The sequence below is a fragment of a genome, unplaced genomic scaffold (assembly GCF_019419815.1).
Source record: "Pyrus x bretschneideri cultivar Hongxiangsu unplaced genomic scaffold, Pyrus_bretschneideri_v1 Contig74, whole genome shotgun sequence".
NCBI classification, from domain to species: domain Eukaryota; kingdom Viridiplantae; phylum Streptophyta; class Magnoliopsida; order Rosales; family Rosaceae; genus Pyrus; species Pyrus x bretschneideri.
The window spans coordinates 279,468-299,964 of NW_025999814.1; the positions used below are offsets into that span (position 1 = coordinate 279,468).

Genomic DNA, 20,497 nt, shown 5'->3' on the forward strand with positions numbered 1-20,497 from the left:
AGCAGCAAGATCTGAACCCGAAGTAGGACGAGAAGCTGGAGTTAACGAATAAATTTAGAACCCAGAACTCACAACCCAGAATCCAAAACGCAGTACCCCTATTTCTTTTAGCCACCCCACCTCTGCTAAAAGGACATCTTCGCGCCACCACCTGCACCAAATGAAAGAGAGGGGAGGGAGAGTTATAGAGGTTTGGAGAGAGAAGAATTCTTGCGTAATAACATTATTTTTCTTCTAATTCATACATCATGTTGTAAAATCGTTAAACGTGAAGATAGGATTTCCGAATGCAAATAATGATGATGAGTAACTACATAACGTCCGCAAATAATTTTATTAAAACGAGATACTATTAACTTTTATAAAAAAGTATCATAAAAGTTCTCATATTTGAATTTTTTAACAAATGATAGCATTAATAAGCTAAATTGTTTATTATTAAGAGGAATGAGATTGGCAAGTTAACTTTTTCTTTTTTACAAATGATTAAGGTGTGATCACAATTTAATATTGAATACTTGCATGAATCTCTTGTATATGTATAATTTGAACTCGAAATCTCCACCTTGAGGACAACATTATAAATAATATTGTATATAATTTCATTCATAGTAATATCAGGAAAATCACATGTTTATGTTTATATTATATTGGTGTGTACAGTGTATTATATGATGTGATAAATAATTTATATAATTATTAATCAAAGAGACGAATTGACGTGTCAAATATAACATCAAATGATAATTGAGAGATTTTTTTTAATGTGACCGACATACGAGATGGTACACTATGTATCATTATATTACTAGTAAGATATGTGGGTTAAAAAATTAATAACTTAAAAATAAAATATCTCACCACTATATAAAAACATGCGATGTACCACTCATATTCTCTTCCCAACCGTATTCCAAGTCGTCTTCGTGTTCCTTTTCACTGTCGTGTTTTTTTATCGCTTCTGCTACTGCATGCTACCTTCCTCCTCTCTTACATTACATATACCCATCCACCCCTCGTATTTTAATCCCAAAATATCTTCAGACCCCCCATTTGTTTTTCTTTGTGCTAATTAGTTTCCTACTTGTTGAATAGTTGAATCAACCAAACTTTGAATATCTGTGAGAAGCATCTGAAAATGAACGGTCATCACCACGAGGAAGGGATGCTTACTTCCTCGGACTACAACTCCGACACCGAGTCCACTCAGTCCACCGGGCCCGGCGGCAGCATCGAGCTCGAAAGACGAGCTTTCAGCGGCCCCCTGGGAACGCCTTACAGCGGCAACCACACCCCGACCACGTCCTCCAATTCCAACCGGGCGTGGAGGCGGATTAAGAGCGCCAAGTTCGACAAGTCCGGCGGTACGGATAACAGTACTGGTAATACTTCCGACCAAAACGACGATGATACTTACGTGGAGATCACTCTCGACATCCGAGACGACTCCGTCGCCGTCCACAGCGTCCAGGCCGCCGGCGGAGCCAGTAACGAAGATCCCGAGCTGGCTCTGCTCGCCAAGCGGACGCTGGAGGGGAAGAAGTCGTCGTCTTTCCGGTCGTCGCTTTTGCGGAACACGTCGTCGCACATCCGGCAGGTCTCTCAGGAGCTGAAGCGGCTGGCTTCCTTCAGCAAGAGGCCCTCCACGAAGCGGTTCGATCGTACCAAGTCAGCAACCGCCTACGCCTTGAAGAGCCTCAAGTTCATCACCACCAAGACCGGCGCCGGCGCCACCTCCGGCTGGGCTGCCGTAGACAAGCGCTACGACGAGCTCACCGCCAAATCCAACTGGCTCCTCCCCTCTTCCCTCTTTGGCGAATGCATAGGTCTGATCATCTCTCTTTTACCTACGAATGAATAAATCATAGGATTAAAATGACAGAAACAAGAGCAGGATTAGAAAGGAGTGTAAAAATCACTACGTTAATTAATTAGTCAATTGTGAAACCTAAATTAGTTAACGCGGTTTAAATGACTTTGCAGGAATGAACAAGGAGTCCAAGGAGTTTGCCGGAGAGCTTTTCCGGGCACTTGCTCGGAGGCGGAACATAACCGGCGATATCATCAACAAGGCGCAACTTAGAGAATTCTGGGAGCAAATCTCCGACGAAAGTTTTGATTCCAGACTCCAAACATTCTTTGACATGTACTACACTAACACTTGGACATTACACAAACCATTTAATTTTCATTTATTAGGCTTCTTAATTAATCTAATCTTAGTCATTAAATTAAATATTAAGCAGAATTAATGTGTGTGTAAATGCAGGGTGGATAGAGACGCCGATGGAAGAATCACTGAAGAAGAAGTCACAGAGGTAGGCGACCCGCCATTTACTGATTACTGCCGGCCACGTTTCTTAATTTTAATTAACTTTAAGCACCGGGCTAAACATGCTTGGAATTATGTAATCGAGTTTTTACTTGCCGATGACATTTCTTTAAGTGCTAATAATAGTTTCCTAAATTGATCGTATATATGTGTTGCAGATTATAAGCATGAGTGCTTCTGCAAACAAGCTCTCAAACATTCAGAAACAAGCAAAGGAATATGCAGCTCTGATCATGGAAGAACTAGACCCGGACAATGCCGGCTACATCATGGTTCAAAATTTGGAAACTCTGTTGCTGCAAGCTCCGGTTGGCCAATCTGTGAGCTGTAACGAAAGCCGAGTTTTGAGCCAGCTTCTGAGTCAGAAGCTGAAGCCGACGCAGGAGAACAACCCGATCCGAAGATGCTACCAAAGAACTAAGTACTTCTTCCTTGATAACTGGCAGAGAGTCTGGGTTATGATGCTCTGGCTCGGCATAGTTTCTGGTCTGTTTGTGTACAAGTTTGTGCAGTACCGCGAAAGAGAGGAGGCATTCGAGGTGATGGGATATTGTGTCTGCATTGCCAAAGGAGGAGCTGAGACTCTCAAGTTTAACATGGCCTTGATCCTGCTTCCCGTCTGCCGGAACACAATTACTTGGCTCCGAAACAAGACCAAATTAGGCGTTGCCGTCCCGTTTGATGACAACTTAAATTTCCACAAGGTAGTATCAAAAACAGAATGTCACTTTCTCATTCGGAGAATCCAATATTGTCTCCAAAATCGAGTGTGAAATTGAACTGGTCTTGCAGGTCATTGCCGTTGGAATCATTGTTGGAGTTGGACTACACGTGGGGGCTCATTTGACGTGCGATTTCCCACGGATTATACACGCGACCGAAGATAAGTACGAGGGCTTGAAACCTTACTTCGGCGAGGACCAGCCTGGGAACTACTGGTGGTTCGTGAAGGGAGTGGAAGGGTGGTCTGGTATTTTGATGGTGGTATTGATGGCCATAGCCTTCACGTTGGCAACTCCTTGGTTCAGAAGAAACAAGCTCAACTTGCCAAAGCCGCTCAAGAAGCTCACTGGCTTCAACGCCTTCTGGTATTCCCACCACCTGTTTGTCATTGTCTATGCTCTCCTCATTGTCCATGGCATCAAGCTCTACCTCACCAAGGAATGGTATCATAAAACGGTGAGTTCTTTGCACTCGAGTTCGAATTCTTCTCCCTGTAAATTAAAATAATTTAGAATATCCGTCAAAAGCAAACCGTCAGTCAGTTCCTTAAGGTAATTGAGTTGCATGATTTTGAGTGGATTTACTTCTTTTGGTGGCAGACATGGATGTATTTGGCGGTTCCTGTCGTCCTCTACGCTTGCGAAAGGTTGATTAGAGCTTTTAGATCAAGCATCAAGCCAGTCAAGATTCTCAAGGTACTTAATTAGTTGATTAATTTTTGCTTACCAGCTATTTAGCTCAAATTCTATCACCAATTTCTTAATTATCTGACACATTGTTATGAACATTATTGAAGGTTGCTGTTTATCCTGGAAATGTTCTTGCACTGCACATGTCAAAGCCTCAGGGCTTCAAATACAAGAGCGGGCAATACATGTTTGTCAACTGCGCTGCGGTTTCTCCTTTCGAATGGTGAACACTCATACATTTTGTGCACAATATCTTCTAATCATGCCCGATTAAACACACTAATTATGTTCTAACCATATCGACAGGCACCCGTTCTCCATTACCTCATCACCTGGAGATGACTACCTAAGCGTCCACATTCGAACACTGGGCGATTGGACGCGGCAGCTCAAAACTGTTTTCTCCGAGGTTCGTTTAAAAATTTCTAATCACAACTTGTTCATGTTAGAGTTTCTTGCTACAAAAACCCTCCAAAACTGTGTATGATCTCACTAATTAATTGTTTGTGTTGGTTAATTAGGTATGTCAGCCACCGACTGGTGGGAAGAGTGGCCTACTCAGAGCTGATATGCAAGGAGGAAACAATCCTAGGTAATTTTTAATTAGGCATACGTACCTTAAAAACAAAAGGAGGATTTAATTAAAATTGAATAATGTGGATTGATTTGTTAATTAATTTGTGTTACAGCTTCCCTAAGATACTGATAGACGGTCCATACGGAGCACCGGCACAGGACTACAAGAAATACGACGTTGTATTGCTTGTAGGGCTCGGAATCGGAGCAACTCCCATGGTGAGCATTGTGAAGGACATCATCAACAACATAAAGATGAAGAGCAGGGAAGACGATGATTCGGAGTCCGCCCTAGAAAGCGGCAGGGCCACTCCGAATGCCTCGAGCCATAACAACAGCAGCAGTGGCAAGAACAGGAGCAACAAAGGGTTCAAGACCAGAAAGGCCTACTACTATTGGGTGACGAGAGAACAAGGCTCGTTCGAGTGGTTCAAGGGGATTCTGAACGAGGTGGCGGACATGGACGAGAAGGGTGTGATCGAGATTCACAACTACTGCACCAGTGTGTACGAGGAAGGGGATGCCAGGTCAGCCCTCATTGCCATGCTCCAGTCCCTCCACCACGCCAAGAACGGCGTCGATGTGGTGTCGGGCACACGTGTCAAATCCCACTTCGCCAAGCCCAACTGGCGCCAAGTTTACAAGGATATCGCTCGCCGCCATCCGGATAGCCGAGTGGGTGAGTACAAAAGAAACTTCTTCTTCACCAACCTCACCCACCTTCTCTTGTCTACCACTTCATGCTTTGAAAATCCATACTCTAACTAAATTAGAATAACATCGTCACTCGTACATTGGCATATCATAACTGATTTCTAATCGTTGATGTAAGCGAGTTTTATTTTAGACGCACATTCATAACCAATTAAGAATCCATGCCGCCCTCTTAATTAAGTCCAACGTTGTTAATCGTAATCTTTGCATCATTAATTTTAATCGTGACAAAATTGATGGTTACGTATGCAGGGGTGTTTTACTGTGGGGCACCAGCACTAACAAAGGACCTCAAGGAATTGGCGTTGTACTTTTCACACAAGACCACCACGAAGTTCGACTTCCACAAAGAGAATTTCTAATTAATTATACTAAGTAGAGTGATTAAAAAGGGGAGAGAGAGAGAGAGAGAGAGAGAGAGATTAGAGCCTGTAATTATCATTAGTTGATCAAATGCTTATGTAAGTGTAATCAAATAGAGGAGTTTGGTTTTTGCGCACTATTTTTTTGCGCACCCAAAAGTGGAAAAAAAGAAGGGAATGAAATAATGGGGTACTATGCGGGTCCATCGCATGTGGTAGGTGTGCAATAATACCTACCGCTAACAACCATCTCGTGGGAAGGTGGGGACAGGGGGGGGGACCCACCGCAACAAGTACCAATAATGCATCGATTGATATCCCAATTGCAAATATGATCAAGTTTTTTGTTTTATTATTTTGGGTATTTTGGGTAAGTTTTTGTCCACATTTCTTTCCTTGAATTAAAAGAGTTTAATTGATTGGATGCAGAAACAGAAAGTGTTTAATTGATTAAGGATAAGAACCTTTATTAATTTAGATTAAGATTTGGATTATCTATATCTTAGTGTTCACCACATTGAGCATTGCTTTATGGTGTTCTCCAAAACCCTTTGTTGATTGACCAAGAAAACCACAAAGGCACAAGTTGGATACATTCTTCTATCCGGTAGCCGGATCACGTTGCCCATTTGACTGCAAACACAAACAAGAGAGCCCCCTTATTGAAGTCGGTATAGCGGGCTCGTGTATTTAGATCTTAATATAGAAAGAGTTTTAACTTATTTGTATTGTCGCTGGACGGATGACGTGGTCTAAACAAAATGGAAAAGCGGAACAAATACTTTTCTAGCCCATGGTCAATCATGATGATGTAGTACCCTTAATTCTTAAGTCTTGCGTCCTTAACACACCACCCATGGCCCCAAAACACTAGAGTTTCGTTTTTTGATCATTTTATGTGTGTATAATAACCCATGCCTAAAATTGTTTTAAAAGTAATTAGTACCTTTAAAATGATGATAATTATTCATGATCATCATTAGTAACACTTGATTAAGATATATTTCAAATGTCAACTCATCCAAACAAATGAATGTCAAATCAAGACGAAGGAAGGAGTTATCTTGAAGACATCTTGCTTCCATTACCCTCCAACGGAGCATTAGGGCCTATGATGGGCTATTCAACATTTGCGATGGTAGGAAGTGGACTTTATTGACAAAAGAGGCTGGAAGGAGAAATTATTGTCATGGGCTGCCGCGTCAGCTCTTTCATAAGACTAGGCCCTCCGTGTGGATCCCACCCTCAACACCCAACTTTGCATGAAAAAGCTGACACGTGCGGCCGCCCTACGCGTCGCAACAGAGTCAATTTGGTAAAGTACATAGTTTTAGCATGAAATACCATTTTGATATGGCAAGCTGGCATTGTGTCTTTCAACATGTGGGGTTGGTTGTTAAATAATGGTAGGAGCTGAATTTTTCACATACATGTATTTCAAAAGCAAAATCTATCGTTTTGACCTAAAAGATGTCATCCATGATCGTCAACTTCCAAGTGCTAATGCTTTCTTGGACCCACGAGGAGCTAGACATAAACCCGTGTTTGACTTTCAGGGAAGATCAAATCTTCTGCACCCATTTTGTCTGTCATTATTTGACAACCAATTTACGATAACAAAACTAAAGAGAGTTAAGTTTATAAACACATGTCAATCAATGATAGAGGCCACACACAAACTGAGTGCAGGAGATTTGAACTCCTTTCAGGGTGATTAGTGGTAATACGAAACATCAATCTTTATCTAATGAAGACTCGTATCTTTAATGCAGCATGTCTACGTACATCCGTGCGTGGCACTGTGTGCGCGGAGATTAACAGTTGTAATCAGTATCTTAATCCCATGACAAATACAAAATCATACCCGACCCAACCTTAAAATCAACAAAAACCATCATTGTGATGAACATCAAATTCTAAATGCGCATTATGGCTAAAACAGCAAAAAGAAAAAACCTGCCACGATCAGTGCATTAGTAACAGTGGCGTTAAAAACATACCTTGTTCATTTCACATCATCGATGTAATTGGCCCTTTCATGCCATACAATGCAAAGAGACAATGTGAACAAGTCCTAGCTGCCTCAGACAGAAATCATTATTCAGCAGTTAGTGTCACAAAACCAAAGAAACATGTAACGGAATCTTCGCAGGCTTGACAACGCAAAGAGTTCTACAGTTCTACTATCGCAGCAGAGAAAATAGCAGCAATAATACATAGCCACAATTTATTCCACCAGATCTTTCAGCTTCGCAGTAACAACTGTGATGGTACCTTCATCTTGCTAGGTAAACCACTTTCAGTTTATAGCATGCATGAGAACATGGGAACTTTGACATGATCGCAAAATTACTTGCATAAATATATTTAACTAATCAATTGTCAGTTAAAAATGGGAGCATTAAACTGTCTTCCCTACAGTAGCTCTTTCTACATGCCTTTGCTTAGTTTTCAAGAAACTCCACAATGTAATTAGAGTAGGCTAAGGGAAGAAACAATAAAAGAGCACATCATCCGCCAACGCAGATTGCAGATTAAAACTAGAAGGGATCTCAACAGCAAAACTTCCAGCAGCAGCAGAAAATGGTAAAGTTCTACCAAGTTTTAGGGTTTACAAATCCATCACTGACCTTTTTTCAAGTCCTTGTCATTAGAGTTAACTAAGTTACTAGAGTCGTGACTTGGAGATGATTCGGTCACTAAATTTTCAGTAGAGTACTTCTTAATTCTCAAGGAAATAAGAATGCTTGACACAATTCCTAGTAAAGGAAAAAGGTACGACCAAATTTGAGATTTTTGAGAGCCCGATGCCGAAGAAACGGCAGCACCAGCCAGACTGCCAATGGATGTGTTTTGTAAAATCATCGGCATGCATCCAATAACTGTCGGCAGCAGAAAATCCACGACAAACCGAACTTTTGTTGCAGCAAGGGCATAATTTATAATGTAGGATGGCATTGGCGAGAACCGGGCAAGTAGGACAAATCTCCAACCATCTCGCTCAACTCCTCTGGATAGGACATTGAAGTACTTATTCTTCTGGACCCAGTCCATTGCTGAACTTGAACTCTTGAAAATTAACCTGCAAACACCACAGCATTAAAGCAGTATCTAAAAGCAAATAATATAAAACACACATACACAAACTTCAACCTAATCAATATAGCATTAATCCCAATAACTGGAGCAGGGGGGAATTACAGTTGATGCAGTCAGTTGTCAACTTGTCATATGAAGAATGTTAAGCAATGCTGCTCACGTATTTGCGCACCTCAATCTGTTTTGGTGATACTATGAATTGTATTTGTATTAAGATACTAATATGCATTTCCCATTGCAGGGAGGTTAAATCTTCTGCAGAGGCCCTCATTTAAATCAAAATTTAAAACAAACGTGTCCTTCACTCAAAATCGAACCTGATTCCCTCAACGATTGCGGTGAACAACTCAACATAAAGCTAACAGTTTTAACTCTATTGAATCCTTAATACTTAAAAGCGTAGAGCCACCTCTGCCAAATCATAAATTTCAGTCATTATCGCATTGAATAAGGAAAAGGGTATTAGGCATTTTGTGGTGGGGTGATTCCATGGCAGTTTTGTATTAAAGTTTTCACCTTTCATCCATCACTACAAGAAAAGCATAAAACTTCGAAAAATGATCACTGTCCCCTGTGTCTATCAGTTACCAAATCTAACAGTGATACTATATACATTTAGATTAAAGAGGAGTCTAATTTACTCAAATCACTTGTCAAATTGCTCAAACGAAAAGGTAAAAGTATTGACATTTGAGTGGTACCTGCCAATCCAGAAAGAGAGGGAAGCGCCGAGCAGCTTGGCGGCAAAGACGCAGATGACGGCCGGGAAGAAGCCGAAGAGCATAGAAGCGGCGGCCTCGAAGAAGACAGCGTAGGGCAGGCAGAGAGCGAGAGTGATAGTGTGGATCGAAACGTACAGTGGGATGGCCCATACTCCCAGGCGATCGGACAATTCAGCAAACACCTTGATCACAGCGTCCTTGTCCAACCCATAGTGCTTGCTCAGCTCCCTCCCTATTCCGATTATCGCCACAGCCGCTCCGATTGTCCACCACCTCTTCACCATTTTCCTATCTTCTCTGCTCTCGTCAACTCTCTCTCTCCCTCTCTCTGGGATACAGAATAATCAGATGGGTACTGATGGGCCGGACACAGTTTCATCATGCAGGTTACATTTGGGCCATTTTCTTTTTTGGGCTTTGGCTTCACTTCATCTATAATCTGAGTAAGGCTTTTATGCACGAATGGCGGGTTTGCTTATATGCAATCGGAGTTGGAATTATTCTCATTCTTGACATTTTGGCTAAAACATTAGTTTTGAAATTCTTTAATTTTTTAATTTTTTAACACATATATGAAATAAAATAAAATAAATGTGAACTTCACCTCAAAATCTGTGGCTGGTGTGGAAGCTAGACTTGTGGTCATGGGGAGGTTGAAATGCTTATGTGAATTTTTCTGACTCCCAGAAGGAATAAATAACCGTGACTTGCCACCAGTTATCTCCCTTAAAAAAAAAAAAACTTCACCTCAAAATTCGTATTTTAATACCTAAAAAATCAAAATCAAATCAAGGATATCAACAGATCTCACCCATTACTTTTTCCCTTAATTTTTTTCTGCAAATGATAGCGTTAGTGAGTTAAATTGTTAGTTGTTAAGGGAAGGAGGATTTGTGGGGATCAAATCCGCACCAGGTGCATATGCATGATTATTTTTCGCCACAGTAGTGAAAACACCATTTGTGGACTCCCTCTCTTCCAACTTCCAAGTAATTAACATATTTTAAGAATGTCATTTTTCAAAGAAAAAAAAATTAAAATTCCATTTTGAACAACAGCCAGAACAATTCAAATTTATCATTATTTATTCTCATTTCTGTTTCAACTTTATTTTTTATTTTAACAAACGATGTTATCTATATTAAGTAGGTAGGGGAGTGGGCTAAGCCTCATAATAGGTTAGCAATAATATGGTTCAAATTCGCCTTTGTGGAGAATTGAACTTAAGACCTCTCACTTACAAATGAAAAGGAATATCATTAGACTGTAGTACTAAGTAACATGTTTCAACTTTATTTAAAAAGTGATATATTTTGCACATTTTAGATCACAAAAGCATTTCAGATTTCTACGAAGTTTTGCATGAATGAACATTAAATAAGGTCTTAAAATATGGACAATTTTGATCATGAAATGCAATAACTCTAGCACGATTCGTGAATCACGCAATAAACTGGTGTGGCAATTGGCATGTCCTATTTACCAGTTTGGTCGACTTGGTTTTCAGTCCTTTTCCTTGGATACCATTTTGATCAGTACTTTTCCTTCAACTTCGACACCTGAACACGTGCATTTCCACTAGACCAACCTGGTCAAAGATAGAATGGTCGATCCACTTGAAGGAAAAGAAATGTATTCAACACATGCACGTTTGCTTTTGTTGTTGTACTGTTCTTTTTTACTGTGTTTTTCCAAAACGGACGAGACTGAATTGGTGGATGAGGAGTCGAGTTGATGGAGTTTTCGTGTGTGTGGTATTGCTAGTGTGCATTTGCGTGACTCAACAATAACAACTTCTCATTAAGTTTCATAACAATCTCCACGTTCATACTATATGGTTCATTGTATCAAAAGACTTTTATACGTGGAAAGTGTTACCTGCTGTTGGAGATCTATACTTATCTATCTTTATTTGTTCTCGTGATAAGTTTTGTAAACTCATATATATAAAACTAAAACTATATTCTGATCACGTGATAAGCGTCTTAAACTCGTATATGAGAACAAAGATATGTTATGGTATTACAAAAAACTCTTCTATTAGTTGGCTCCACGTATATAACACCATGAGAAATTGTATATTGATTCCATTAGGAAAAAAATAAAATTAATACCAAAATCACAATAGAAAAATAGAGTTTCAATATCTATTGACACCCCATGTTATAGTTTATTGTCTCGTATCTTTTCTAAAATATTTTTTATGAGTGAAGGTTTCTAACGTTTTGTTAGGTACTTGTTCCATCAACCTTGTCGATACATACTTTTACTCTAAAAAAATAGTAACAGAAGTTTCTCCTACAGGGTTGAGACAACTACATTGACAAAAATTTCTGCATGGACAATTTTGGAAATGCACACGGGTGTCGGGCACTTTGGCTTTGCCAACTTTGCTTTGACTAGGTAATGCTTTGATGGGTCCTGAGTGAATGACCTAATTGAGGAGAGACTATGAATAAGAATCTTTCAAAGTTGTACATGCATCCAAACTTAGACATTAGTTACCGAACATGACGAGAGAGATAGACAGATGATAATAAAAATTCATATCATTGAAAAGAGAGAGAGTTAAACATAGAGTGTTATAGACCCAAGTGACATGTAAGTTTTGGTTCCTTTTTTAATCAAAATAGGTTAGGTTAATTAAACTTGACATTTGTAAAGTAATTTGTTGTATTTCATGTGCAAAAGCACCAAATTTAATATCGCTAGAAAAGAAAAATATGACAACAACAGTTGTGGAAAATGTGAAGGCATATTAAGAGAATAAACTACATACAACTGGTAAATTAAGTTTGCAGCATATGATATCAGAATTATACTGAATATTGTTGGTTTCACTTGTCGTTGATGATTGCTAATAGGTGTTCGAAACTCTGGTGAGTACACATTCGAATTGCATGTCAGTTTCTCACACACATAAAAAGTTAATTAATGACGATAATCATGGCTTGACAGGTTATCTACAATTCTGCATAACTAATGGAGAAAATTAATTAAGTGCAATAAACAAGCTTCTCTATGTAAGCCAAGAATGTGACAATATATATAGAAAAGTACGTAGGGTTTAAGAACTCAATACCATTTGCACTAAATATTTCACAAACTTGTAAAATGCAATGGTATTCAAATTTATAAGCATTTTTCTCTTTTGTCTTGGAACATCTTTGTAGTCTGAACACGATTTCACCACAGTTAGAGTGCATACGAAGTGCCAGCAAAGAGACAGTAATCCTTGTCGTACGCACCGTAATTAACTTTACTACTATTTCCTATCGAGCTTTAGCCGAAAGGGACCGGGGAATCCACTATCCAGGGACCAAGGATGTGTTGGTTGAAGCGAGTCTCGTTTGAATACGAATTTACAGGCATCGAACAACCGTGCATAAATGCTACCGTTTGCTCGAACTACTGTCTTAGCATGTGCACGCTGCATATAAAGTGACCGATAATGCGCGGTCGTTAAACTCAACAGGTGGGTAGTCTGTTAAAACTCTACAATAATGATTTTTACACTCTCGTTTTCGGTTTTTGTACTCTTTTGTTCTATCTATTAATGATAAAGATCACCTTATGAACTCTGATGCGAGAGTGTAATTATCCGATTTGAGATTACACTCTGAACAATCCTTAACAGATAATTTAAACTATTCACAGATACACATATTTTAAAATATTCCGAGCTAGGGACGCACAACTGACTGGTTAGAATGCAACCTGGGACCAATCAAGATCTAATTGTAATTTACTTTTGGTTCAGAGTTGTAGAGGCCAAATGAGAAAAAAAAAGATTATCATGATTATTTTAATTAGGATTGAATTAGAGAATCTAAGATTGTGGTAAACTTGTTTAGGTATAGAAGTTGGGAATGGTGGTGTGTGCGTCACGCATGGGGTGGTCACTGGTCAGTGGTGTTGCTGTTATGTCCATGGGGAAGTGCATTCTCCTGTCACCCTTAGACCATGCAAAGCGCACACAAATTACAGATACATTCTTTTCCTTCTACGCAACAAAAAAACTATATGGATATATGTATTTTCTACTCTTGGTATCTTTTTTCAACACAAAGGATATTCTAAATTAGTACTCTAATTTACATAAAAAAACGATACAAATCAAATTCAAGTGGAAACAAATAAGCATAATCTGTTGACCAACTTACTTAACTGATCACATCTTAACATTTTTGATAATTTTTCGTGATTTTTTCATAAACATTGGTGAGTAGACCATCATTTGTGACCATTGAATCTTTAACTGTTCAGAGTTTTACTACACACATGATACTTCTTGTGTATTGATGTATACTACAAAGAGCGACCCCAAGTGAATAAAACTCATCGTTTTGTGAGGGTTCTAAGAAAATGTATATTATATCGAGTGTTACCCTTATATTGATACATACTATAAACCAAAATTAGTAGCCATTAAATTATTAATTGTTAAATGCTTGAGTATACATCAAGTTATTATGCATACATTGAAACATAATAGAGTTATCATTCGCTTCCTCTCTATAATAATTTATCTGCTCATCTGGCTCTTCTGACTGCAATAACTCGATGTTCCCTCATATGCATATCGTGGCCCAAGTATACGGATAAAATTGAGAATCCAGCATGGCCGCATATGGAATAATATCTTTACACCATAATATCTATTTATTTATATATCTCCTCCCAAATTACTATTTAGTATTTACACCAAAATATAGTAATTTAAGAGGGTCGGATTTGGACCACATATTATTTCATAGATAAAAGGCGGGATCTAGGATTTAAATAAGGTTGGCCTCAATTGGCGTTCGAGAAGAAATTGCAGTCAAACCAAAGTGTTCAACTTTCAAAATTAACAAACAAAAGTAGATGCTAAGCACCATCTGATGTGCCACGGACAAATAGAAAGCAAAGCTTTACCCGGGTCTATCGGCCCCCCTCCTCCTCTCTCTCTCTTTTCAGTCTTCAGTCCTACTCTAAAATCCAAGCAGTCCAATTAGAAAACAACTTACATTTGTTTCTGTATTATTGAAACGATACGCAAAGGTAGCGATTGCCCTCTCTTTGTATTAAGTTTAAATCTCTTTTTAGTAGTTTAGTTACTCATACTATGATCTGGTGATATTTCTCTTCATTTGGAAGTGAGAGACCTTAGGTTCGAATCTCGTAGATGAAAATTCGATACCAAATTAGGTTGCCTATTGTGTGACTTATTCTAACTCCCCCTCTCCTTAATGTAAAAATATTGATGCATTAAAAAAAATAAAAAAAAATCTCTTTTTAGTAGTCTAGATTAGATTAAAAGAGTGAGGATCCTCGCCGGATCCTCTTTGTGAGAATCCTCGCCGGATCCTCTTTGTGAGGATCCCGATGATCCTCCAATTACATTCATTTATCATACATCGTGCGACCAGTTTTCATCGGGTACTGTTTATATTCAATTTTAAATACAATAATTTATGACCATACGATATACAATGAATGTATGTGATTTGACAATCATTGGGATCCTCACAAAGAGGATCCGACGAGAATCCTCATTCAGATTAAAATGCATTCTACTATTGTATAAAAACAAGATTTTCTTTGGGTGCTTTGGACCGGTACTACGAGTTTTTTAATTGATATATCTTTGCTCAAAAGTACGAAAGTTAAGATTGAAGAGTACCGAATCTTTCGGAGTAGGATCATGTGTCCTTTTATTCTTATTTCCTTCCCTCCTTTTCCTTTTTACATTTTGTTTTTTGTTTTATTGTCTTTATAAAATAAAATAAATATAAATTGTTGATATGACGTAACGTTCAAATAGAAGGAAATTCAAAAATTTAAAAATTAAAAATTAAAAAAAAAGGAGGAAGAGAATTCTCCTCCATAATTTTTTTTATAATAACATGGTGCACATTCCATTCAAACCCGCATAGTCGTACATCGATCAACAATTATATATAACCCCAAGAAACCCACCTCTGCACCTCATATCGTGGTAGCTTGGAATCATTTTTCTCAAACCCCACACGCCATACCCAAAAGCCACGACCCTTTTCGCTCTCTCGGTAATTTAATCGAACACCTTATCATCATCCATCGTTCTGCGCACAACATATATGCTGAAAGTCCCCAACAAATTACATCTCTCCGATCTCACACATTGACAAATGACGTTGCGATTCTTCACTCTTCAAATGATGCCGTGGTGCTTCCAGTTAATGGGCAGCCACCGCATCTCTCGCGCGCAGCTCCGTCCCAACGACCAAGCCCGCCCGATCTGCACGATCAAGCTTGTCAAATCGGACGGGCTTGTGTTGATCTACCACCGGCCAATCCACGTTTCGGAAGTCATGATGGAGTTTCCGAAACACCAAGTGTGCCGGTCCGATTCGTTCTACATCGGGCAGAAGATCCCGGCACTGTCGGAGGACGACCAGCTCCAGCTCGGTCACAAGTACTTTCTCCTCCCCCAGCAGTTTTTCCAATCTGTGCTTTCGTTCGTCACCATTGCCTCCTTCAGCAGCAAAGACTCGTCGAGAAACGCGTTTGTTAGAAAAGCGGCGAGCTGCGAGCCGTTCGATATACAGAAAACGCCGTCTGGGTGTTTGAGAATTCGCGTTTCGGACGAGTTTATATCGCAATTGCTGGAGGAAAAGAAGCTCGAGGAGGACGCGGCGGCGGTGGAGGCCAAGAGCGGAGTTTGTACGACGGCTCAGCTGCAGAAAGACTACACACAGCTTGTTGGGGCACGGCAGTGGAAGCCGAGGCTCGAGCCCATCAGAGAGGCTCGGGAGAAGAGCAGAAAGCTTTCTTCTTTTGGGCTGAGGAGATCTTCCAAGAAGAAATCTCAACCAAATTCATCGAAGGCTTCCCAGAAGCAAAAGAGTAGTTCTACTAATGGTTCTTCCAAAGCCAAGATCAAGATCAAATCGTCGAGAAAATGATGATTAGTGCCTTTTCAATGATTAGTTAGGATTTAGATGTTAATTAGGAGGACCCTCTTTTGATTTTCATTAGATTGAAGTGAATATACTCATTATGTAAATACATGAACATGTTTTCGTGCTCTTTTTTTAATACAATTACTTTCTAATTGCACTTTTTTGCTTAATGATCGTCATCTTTTTGCTAATCGTACTACTATTAAATTCTTCTTCTTCAATTTCTCAAAGTTGTCATTGGTTCATTAGTTCTTGGAAACTATTTTCGCACGTGTCAATCTATTTCTCTTTGGTTCTTATTTGAATAATGATTCATTTTAAAGATAAAAAATAAACAAGCGTGTGCAACGAAAAAAATAAAAAGAACCATGCATAATTTACTTCAATTTTGCACATATCAATCTATTTCTCTTTGGTTCTTATTTGAATAATGATTCATTTTAAAGATAAAAAATAAACAAGCGTGTGCAACGAAACAAATAAAAAGAACCATGCATAATTTACTTCAATTTTGCACATATCAATCTATTTCTCTTTGGTTCTTTTTTTAATAATGATTCATTTTAAAGATAAAAAATAAACAAGCATGTGCAACGAAAACCCAAAAAGAAGTGTGCAAAATTTATTTCAATTTTGCGTGCATGTCCATCTATTTCTCTTTGGTTCTTTTTTGAATAGTGATTCAGTATAAAGACAAAAAATAAACAAGCGTGTGCAACAAAAAATAAAAGAAGTGTGCAAAATTTACTTCAATCTTGAAATGCTTGCCTGTCATAGAGTATATCTCCGTATTCTTATGGCACATATTTCATATTTCCGATTATATTCAAGTTTTTCTCGTATTACATTAGTCGTTTGATGTGAATCCAATTTTACATGTACAAAATAAACCCAAGCAGGAGTGGCTTTTGGGATGGGATCTGTTGTGTAGATTCTAAGAATTCACATATCATATTTGCTCATCGTATATCATAAGATCAGCATTCATTAAGTACTATTTACCTTAATTCTAATATAAAAAAATCAAAATAATTTCTAGTAGAATGGTGATGGGGCGTGGCCGCGTGGCTGGGTTTGGCGGATTTGGACTAGCTGCCCTAGGTCACCAGTGCTCTTGTTTGAGATTTTGACATGATTGGGAAATGGACAAATTAGCAGTCAACATAGGTCAGCGACATTTAAGATAGGGACTCAGACGGACCGGGATTCCACCGTGACTCGGTTTATCCGGTCCATCTTTGGTTTCTGTCTTTAAGGCACTTCTAATCTTACTCGGATCGCAATGCTCTTCTTTAATTCAAACCTGTTTGTCAATTTTCCTTCCGAATTTGTAATGAGTTCTCAATTTTTTTTTTATGAACTTGAATTTTAATTGATTACTCTTCTGAACTTTTATAATCAGCTAATTTTTTCATGAATTTTAATTTTAACTAATTATCCTCCTAAAACTTTTATAATTGATAGATTTTTCTTTTGAACTTTAATTTTATAATTGTTTCTATTTAACTTATTCAATGCAATAACAAAAAATAAAAAGACGTGAGAAGCTAAAAAATATGCATTAAAATCGTCTCCTAGGTAAAAATTCCATGAAAACAGCTTGTCAAATCTCACCCAGCGTTAAAATTCCCTAAAAGACACTTCTACCAAAAGTTCTTATCGCGCTCATCCTAAATTTGTGGGCACATCGTACAAACTACAAAGGCATGAAATTCTTCGAATTTGTGGTCTCACTCGAGACCAAGACCTAATATTGTTGCCCTATCGAAATTTTTAGGGCACCTCCTATAATACATGATTTCTTAGCAATTTTCGTTTTTTCACTTATGTAAGAATTGTTCTAAACAGATAGTTTTAGCGAAATTTCTCTCGTGTTAATAGACATGAGTAGTTCACCTAAATTTGTAGGTGCACGTCGCATAAACAGAAGAAATTATCAATATTTTTAGTTTAGCCCAAATATAATATAAATACTAACTAATCAAACAGTTCAACCGAAACTTCTCCTAATCAATAGTCCACTAAAAAAACACAGCAGCTACCAGCTCAGTCAATGCCAGTACCCACCATCCAATTGCTATCCTTCACAAACGGAACATGAAGTATGGTCAAAGTTAGGCCTGGTCGAGTGGGGAGTGGGGAGGTGAATTGCTTTCTAATTTGTGGGGATTCTTGTGGCTATAATTTTATGCCAACTTAATTTCAAGACTACCCCTAATATTAGTGTCTAGTGGTATTCATCTTTACTTGTAAGTAAAAGATTTTAGATTCAATTCCCTAGTATTACTGTCTAGTGATATTCATCTTTAAGAGATCTTAGATTCGATTCTCGCCAAAAGCAAATTTAAACCACATTATTGCTAGTTCATTGTGAGGTTAAGCTCACTTATTAGTGTAGTTAATATCGTTTGTTAAAAAAAAAAAAAAATCCAAGATTGATACAATAATGGCCGATTCCTTTGAAACATGGTATTCCTCTTTACTTGTAAGTTAGAGATCTTAGATTTGATTCTCGCCAAAAGCAAATTTAAATCACATTATTGCTAGCTCATTATGATATTAAGCTTACTCATTGGTGTAGTTAATAACGTTTGTTTAAAAAAAAAAAAAATCCAAGACTGATACAATAATGGCCGATTCCTTCGAAACACTTTGACCTTCTAATATTTCATGTGCAAATTACAATGGTTAAAACATTGTGGTGTATTGGTTTCCGAAGTCGAGTGCTTGAAGATTGTATTTCTGGAGACATGAAATAGAAAGAGTTGGGAACATTATTTACGCGTTTAATCTTTTTTTTTTTTTTCTAATTTTATTTTGGTCAATACTTGGATTGGGTGCGCATGATTTGATTCAGTTCGCTTTATTCTTAAATTTGAGAAACAAACTATATAATACTAATCGAGATTTCAGTTAGAAACGGAGTGAAAAAAGAGAGGAGTGGAAGTATATTTTTTATAAAAATGCTCAGGCTTGGATTTTAAGTGAGAAAATCGAAAACCAAACCAATTTATGCCAAACTAATTTGCTATCAATTAGTTCGGTTAGGTTCGGTTCAACAGTTTGCTAGTTTAACATGACATACCTATCAAGAAGGCATTCTACATCCTGCAAATCACAGTTTGAAATGTGAGTGCTTTTGCCTTTGAATTGAATGAAATGAATGACACCATTACCATCATGTGAGTGCTTCTGCAAAGGTGTCGTTTCTCTATTGAGAGAATCCTAATAAAAAACACGACATATCGTTGTTCTTCGACCAAACTTTAACCTCAACTGCCAAACTGCAAATCTTCTCTAGAAAAAAAAAAAATCATCAATAATAGCGCTCTAATATGTACGGTTAATGCTGAATTGGGTCCGACTAAACTGAAATGGAAGCCCTTCCATCTGCCCAAATCCAGTGTCTGATGGTCACCGAGAACTCAATCAACACCGTCCACTACAAGCACTCCCGAAATGTTAAGCCCACCACGAAGGTGGCCGTCACCCATATCGCCAATGGCGACTTCCACCAGGCCCTCGCCACTTGCCGCCAAATGCTACTCCGCAGCATTCGCCCAGACAGACATACCCTCCCTCTCTTCTTGTCCGCCTATCGGCTGGTCTCTCTCTTGGCAAGCAACTCCATGGCTAGTGGCGAAGCTACGTGAGGGCGAGGAGTGGCGGCCTCCCCTCCCCTTGCCGGAAAACAGGCCTAGGAGAGCTGGTTCAGCCCCTTCACTCTCGTCAAAATTCATGGCACCTATAAAAATTGGTTTTGACCGGTGCACTATCTTGGTCGAATTTGCAGAGGAAGGGCGATAATTTGGTTGGATTTGCAGAGGAATGACGAAGATGGAGGAGAGAGGTTGGAGGGATGAAAGGAGAGAAAGCGGCTACTCCATTACCATGGGCAAAAAGGAGACAAAACGGCTACTCCCGATACAACCATGGGCAGAAATGAGAGAAAGCGACTACTCTGCTACCAGTAATTAAGCAGTTGTATAGGTGATGCCATGGTAGAGAAGAGAGTTGGGTATGAGTGGGTAGGGTTACGTTCGTTGAAGGAGAGATATTGATGGAGAAATTCGGGTTAAATTTGACTTGGACGGGGATGAGATCCGCGACATGGGACGGATGAAAGAGGAATTGTTTGGTTATAGGCAATGACGAAGCTATGTGAAGGCGAGGAGTGGCGGTCGCCCCTCCCCTCGCAGGAAAACATGCCTAGGAGTGCTGGTTCCACCCCTCCACTCTGGTCGGAATTCATGGCACCTGTAAAAATTGGTTTTGGCCGGTGCATTGTCATGGTCGAATTTGCAAAGGAAGGGCTATAGTTTGGTTAGATTTGCAGAGGAATGACGAAGACGGA

At 38.9% G+C, this 20,497-nt stretch overlaps 3 protein-coding genes across 3 annotated transcripts; 2 read left to right on the forward strand and 1 right to left on the reverse strand.

Annotated features, from left to right (window-relative positions):
• The first annotated feature begins 1,094 nt into the window (after window positions 1-1,094).
• Window positions 1,095-5,530, forward strand: LOC103950368 (respiratory burst oxidase homolog protein D). Its single transcript, XM_009361564.3, has 11 exons — window positions 1,095-1,826; window positions 1,984-2,146; window positions 2,270-2,318; window positions 2,491-3,036; window positions 3,125-3,511; window positions 3,655-3,750; window positions 3,852-3,967; window positions 4,051-4,153; window positions 4,266-4,336; window positions 4,434-4,999; window positions 5,287-5,530. Exons 1-11 carry the CDS (start codon window positions 1,139-1,141, stop codon window positions 5,394-5,396), a joined length of 2,895 nt encoding a protein of 964 aa, XP_009359839.2. The 5' UTR covers window positions 1,095-1,138; the 3' UTR covers window positions 5,397-5,530.
• A 2,204-nt stretch (window positions 5,531-7,734) lies between these two features.
• On the reverse strand, window positions 7,735-9,565 carry LOC103950369. Its single transcript, XM_009361565.3, has 2 exons — window positions 9,197-9,565; window positions 7,735-8,478 (listed from the first exon to the last, which is right to left on the reverse strand). The coding sequence occupies exons 1-2, from the start codon at window positions 9,499-9,501 to the stop codon at window positions 8,019-8,021; spliced, it is 765 nt and encodes a 254-aa protein (XP_009359840.3). The 5' UTR covers window positions 9,502-9,565; the 3' UTR covers window positions 7,735-8,018.
• A 5,756-nt stretch (window positions 9,566-15,321) lies between these two features.
• On the forward strand, window positions 15,322-16,300 carry LOC103950370. Its single transcript, XM_009361567.3, has one exon. The coding sequence runs from the start codon at window positions 15,370-15,372 to the stop codon at window positions 16,144-16,146; it is 777 nt and encodes a 258-aa protein (XP_009359842.1). The 5' UTR covers window positions 15,322-15,369; the 3' UTR covers window positions 16,147-16,300.
• Window positions 16,301-20,497: the final 4,197 nt, after the last annotated feature.

Bases quoted from the DNA above. Each gene is read 5' to 3' on its own strand.
- LOC103950368 (XM_009361564.3), top strand. From the start codon at position 1,139: ATGAACGGTCATCACCACGAGGAAGGGATGCTTACTTCCTCGGACTAC. The intron at 1,827-1,983 runs GTCTGATCATCT...ATGACTTTGCAG, and splicing joins CCTCTTTGGCGAATGCATAG to GAATGAACAAGGAGTCCAAG. The intron at 5,000-5,286 runs GTGAGTACAAAA...TTACGTATGCAG, and splicing joins CCATCCGGATAGCCGAGTGG to GGGTGTTTTACTGTGGGGCA.
- LOC103950370 (XM_009361567.3), top strand. From the start codon at position 15,370: ATGACGTTGCGATTCTTCACTCTTCAAATGATGCCGTGGTGCTTCCAG.
- LOC103950369 (XM_009361565.3), bottom strand. From the start codon at position 9,501: ATGGTGAAGAGGTGGTGGACAATCGGAGCGGCTGTGGCGATAATCGGA. The intron at 8,479-9,196 runs GTACCACTCAAA...TGGTGTTTGCAG, and splicing joins CTCTCTTTCTGGATTGGCAG to GTTAATTTTCAAGAGTTCAA.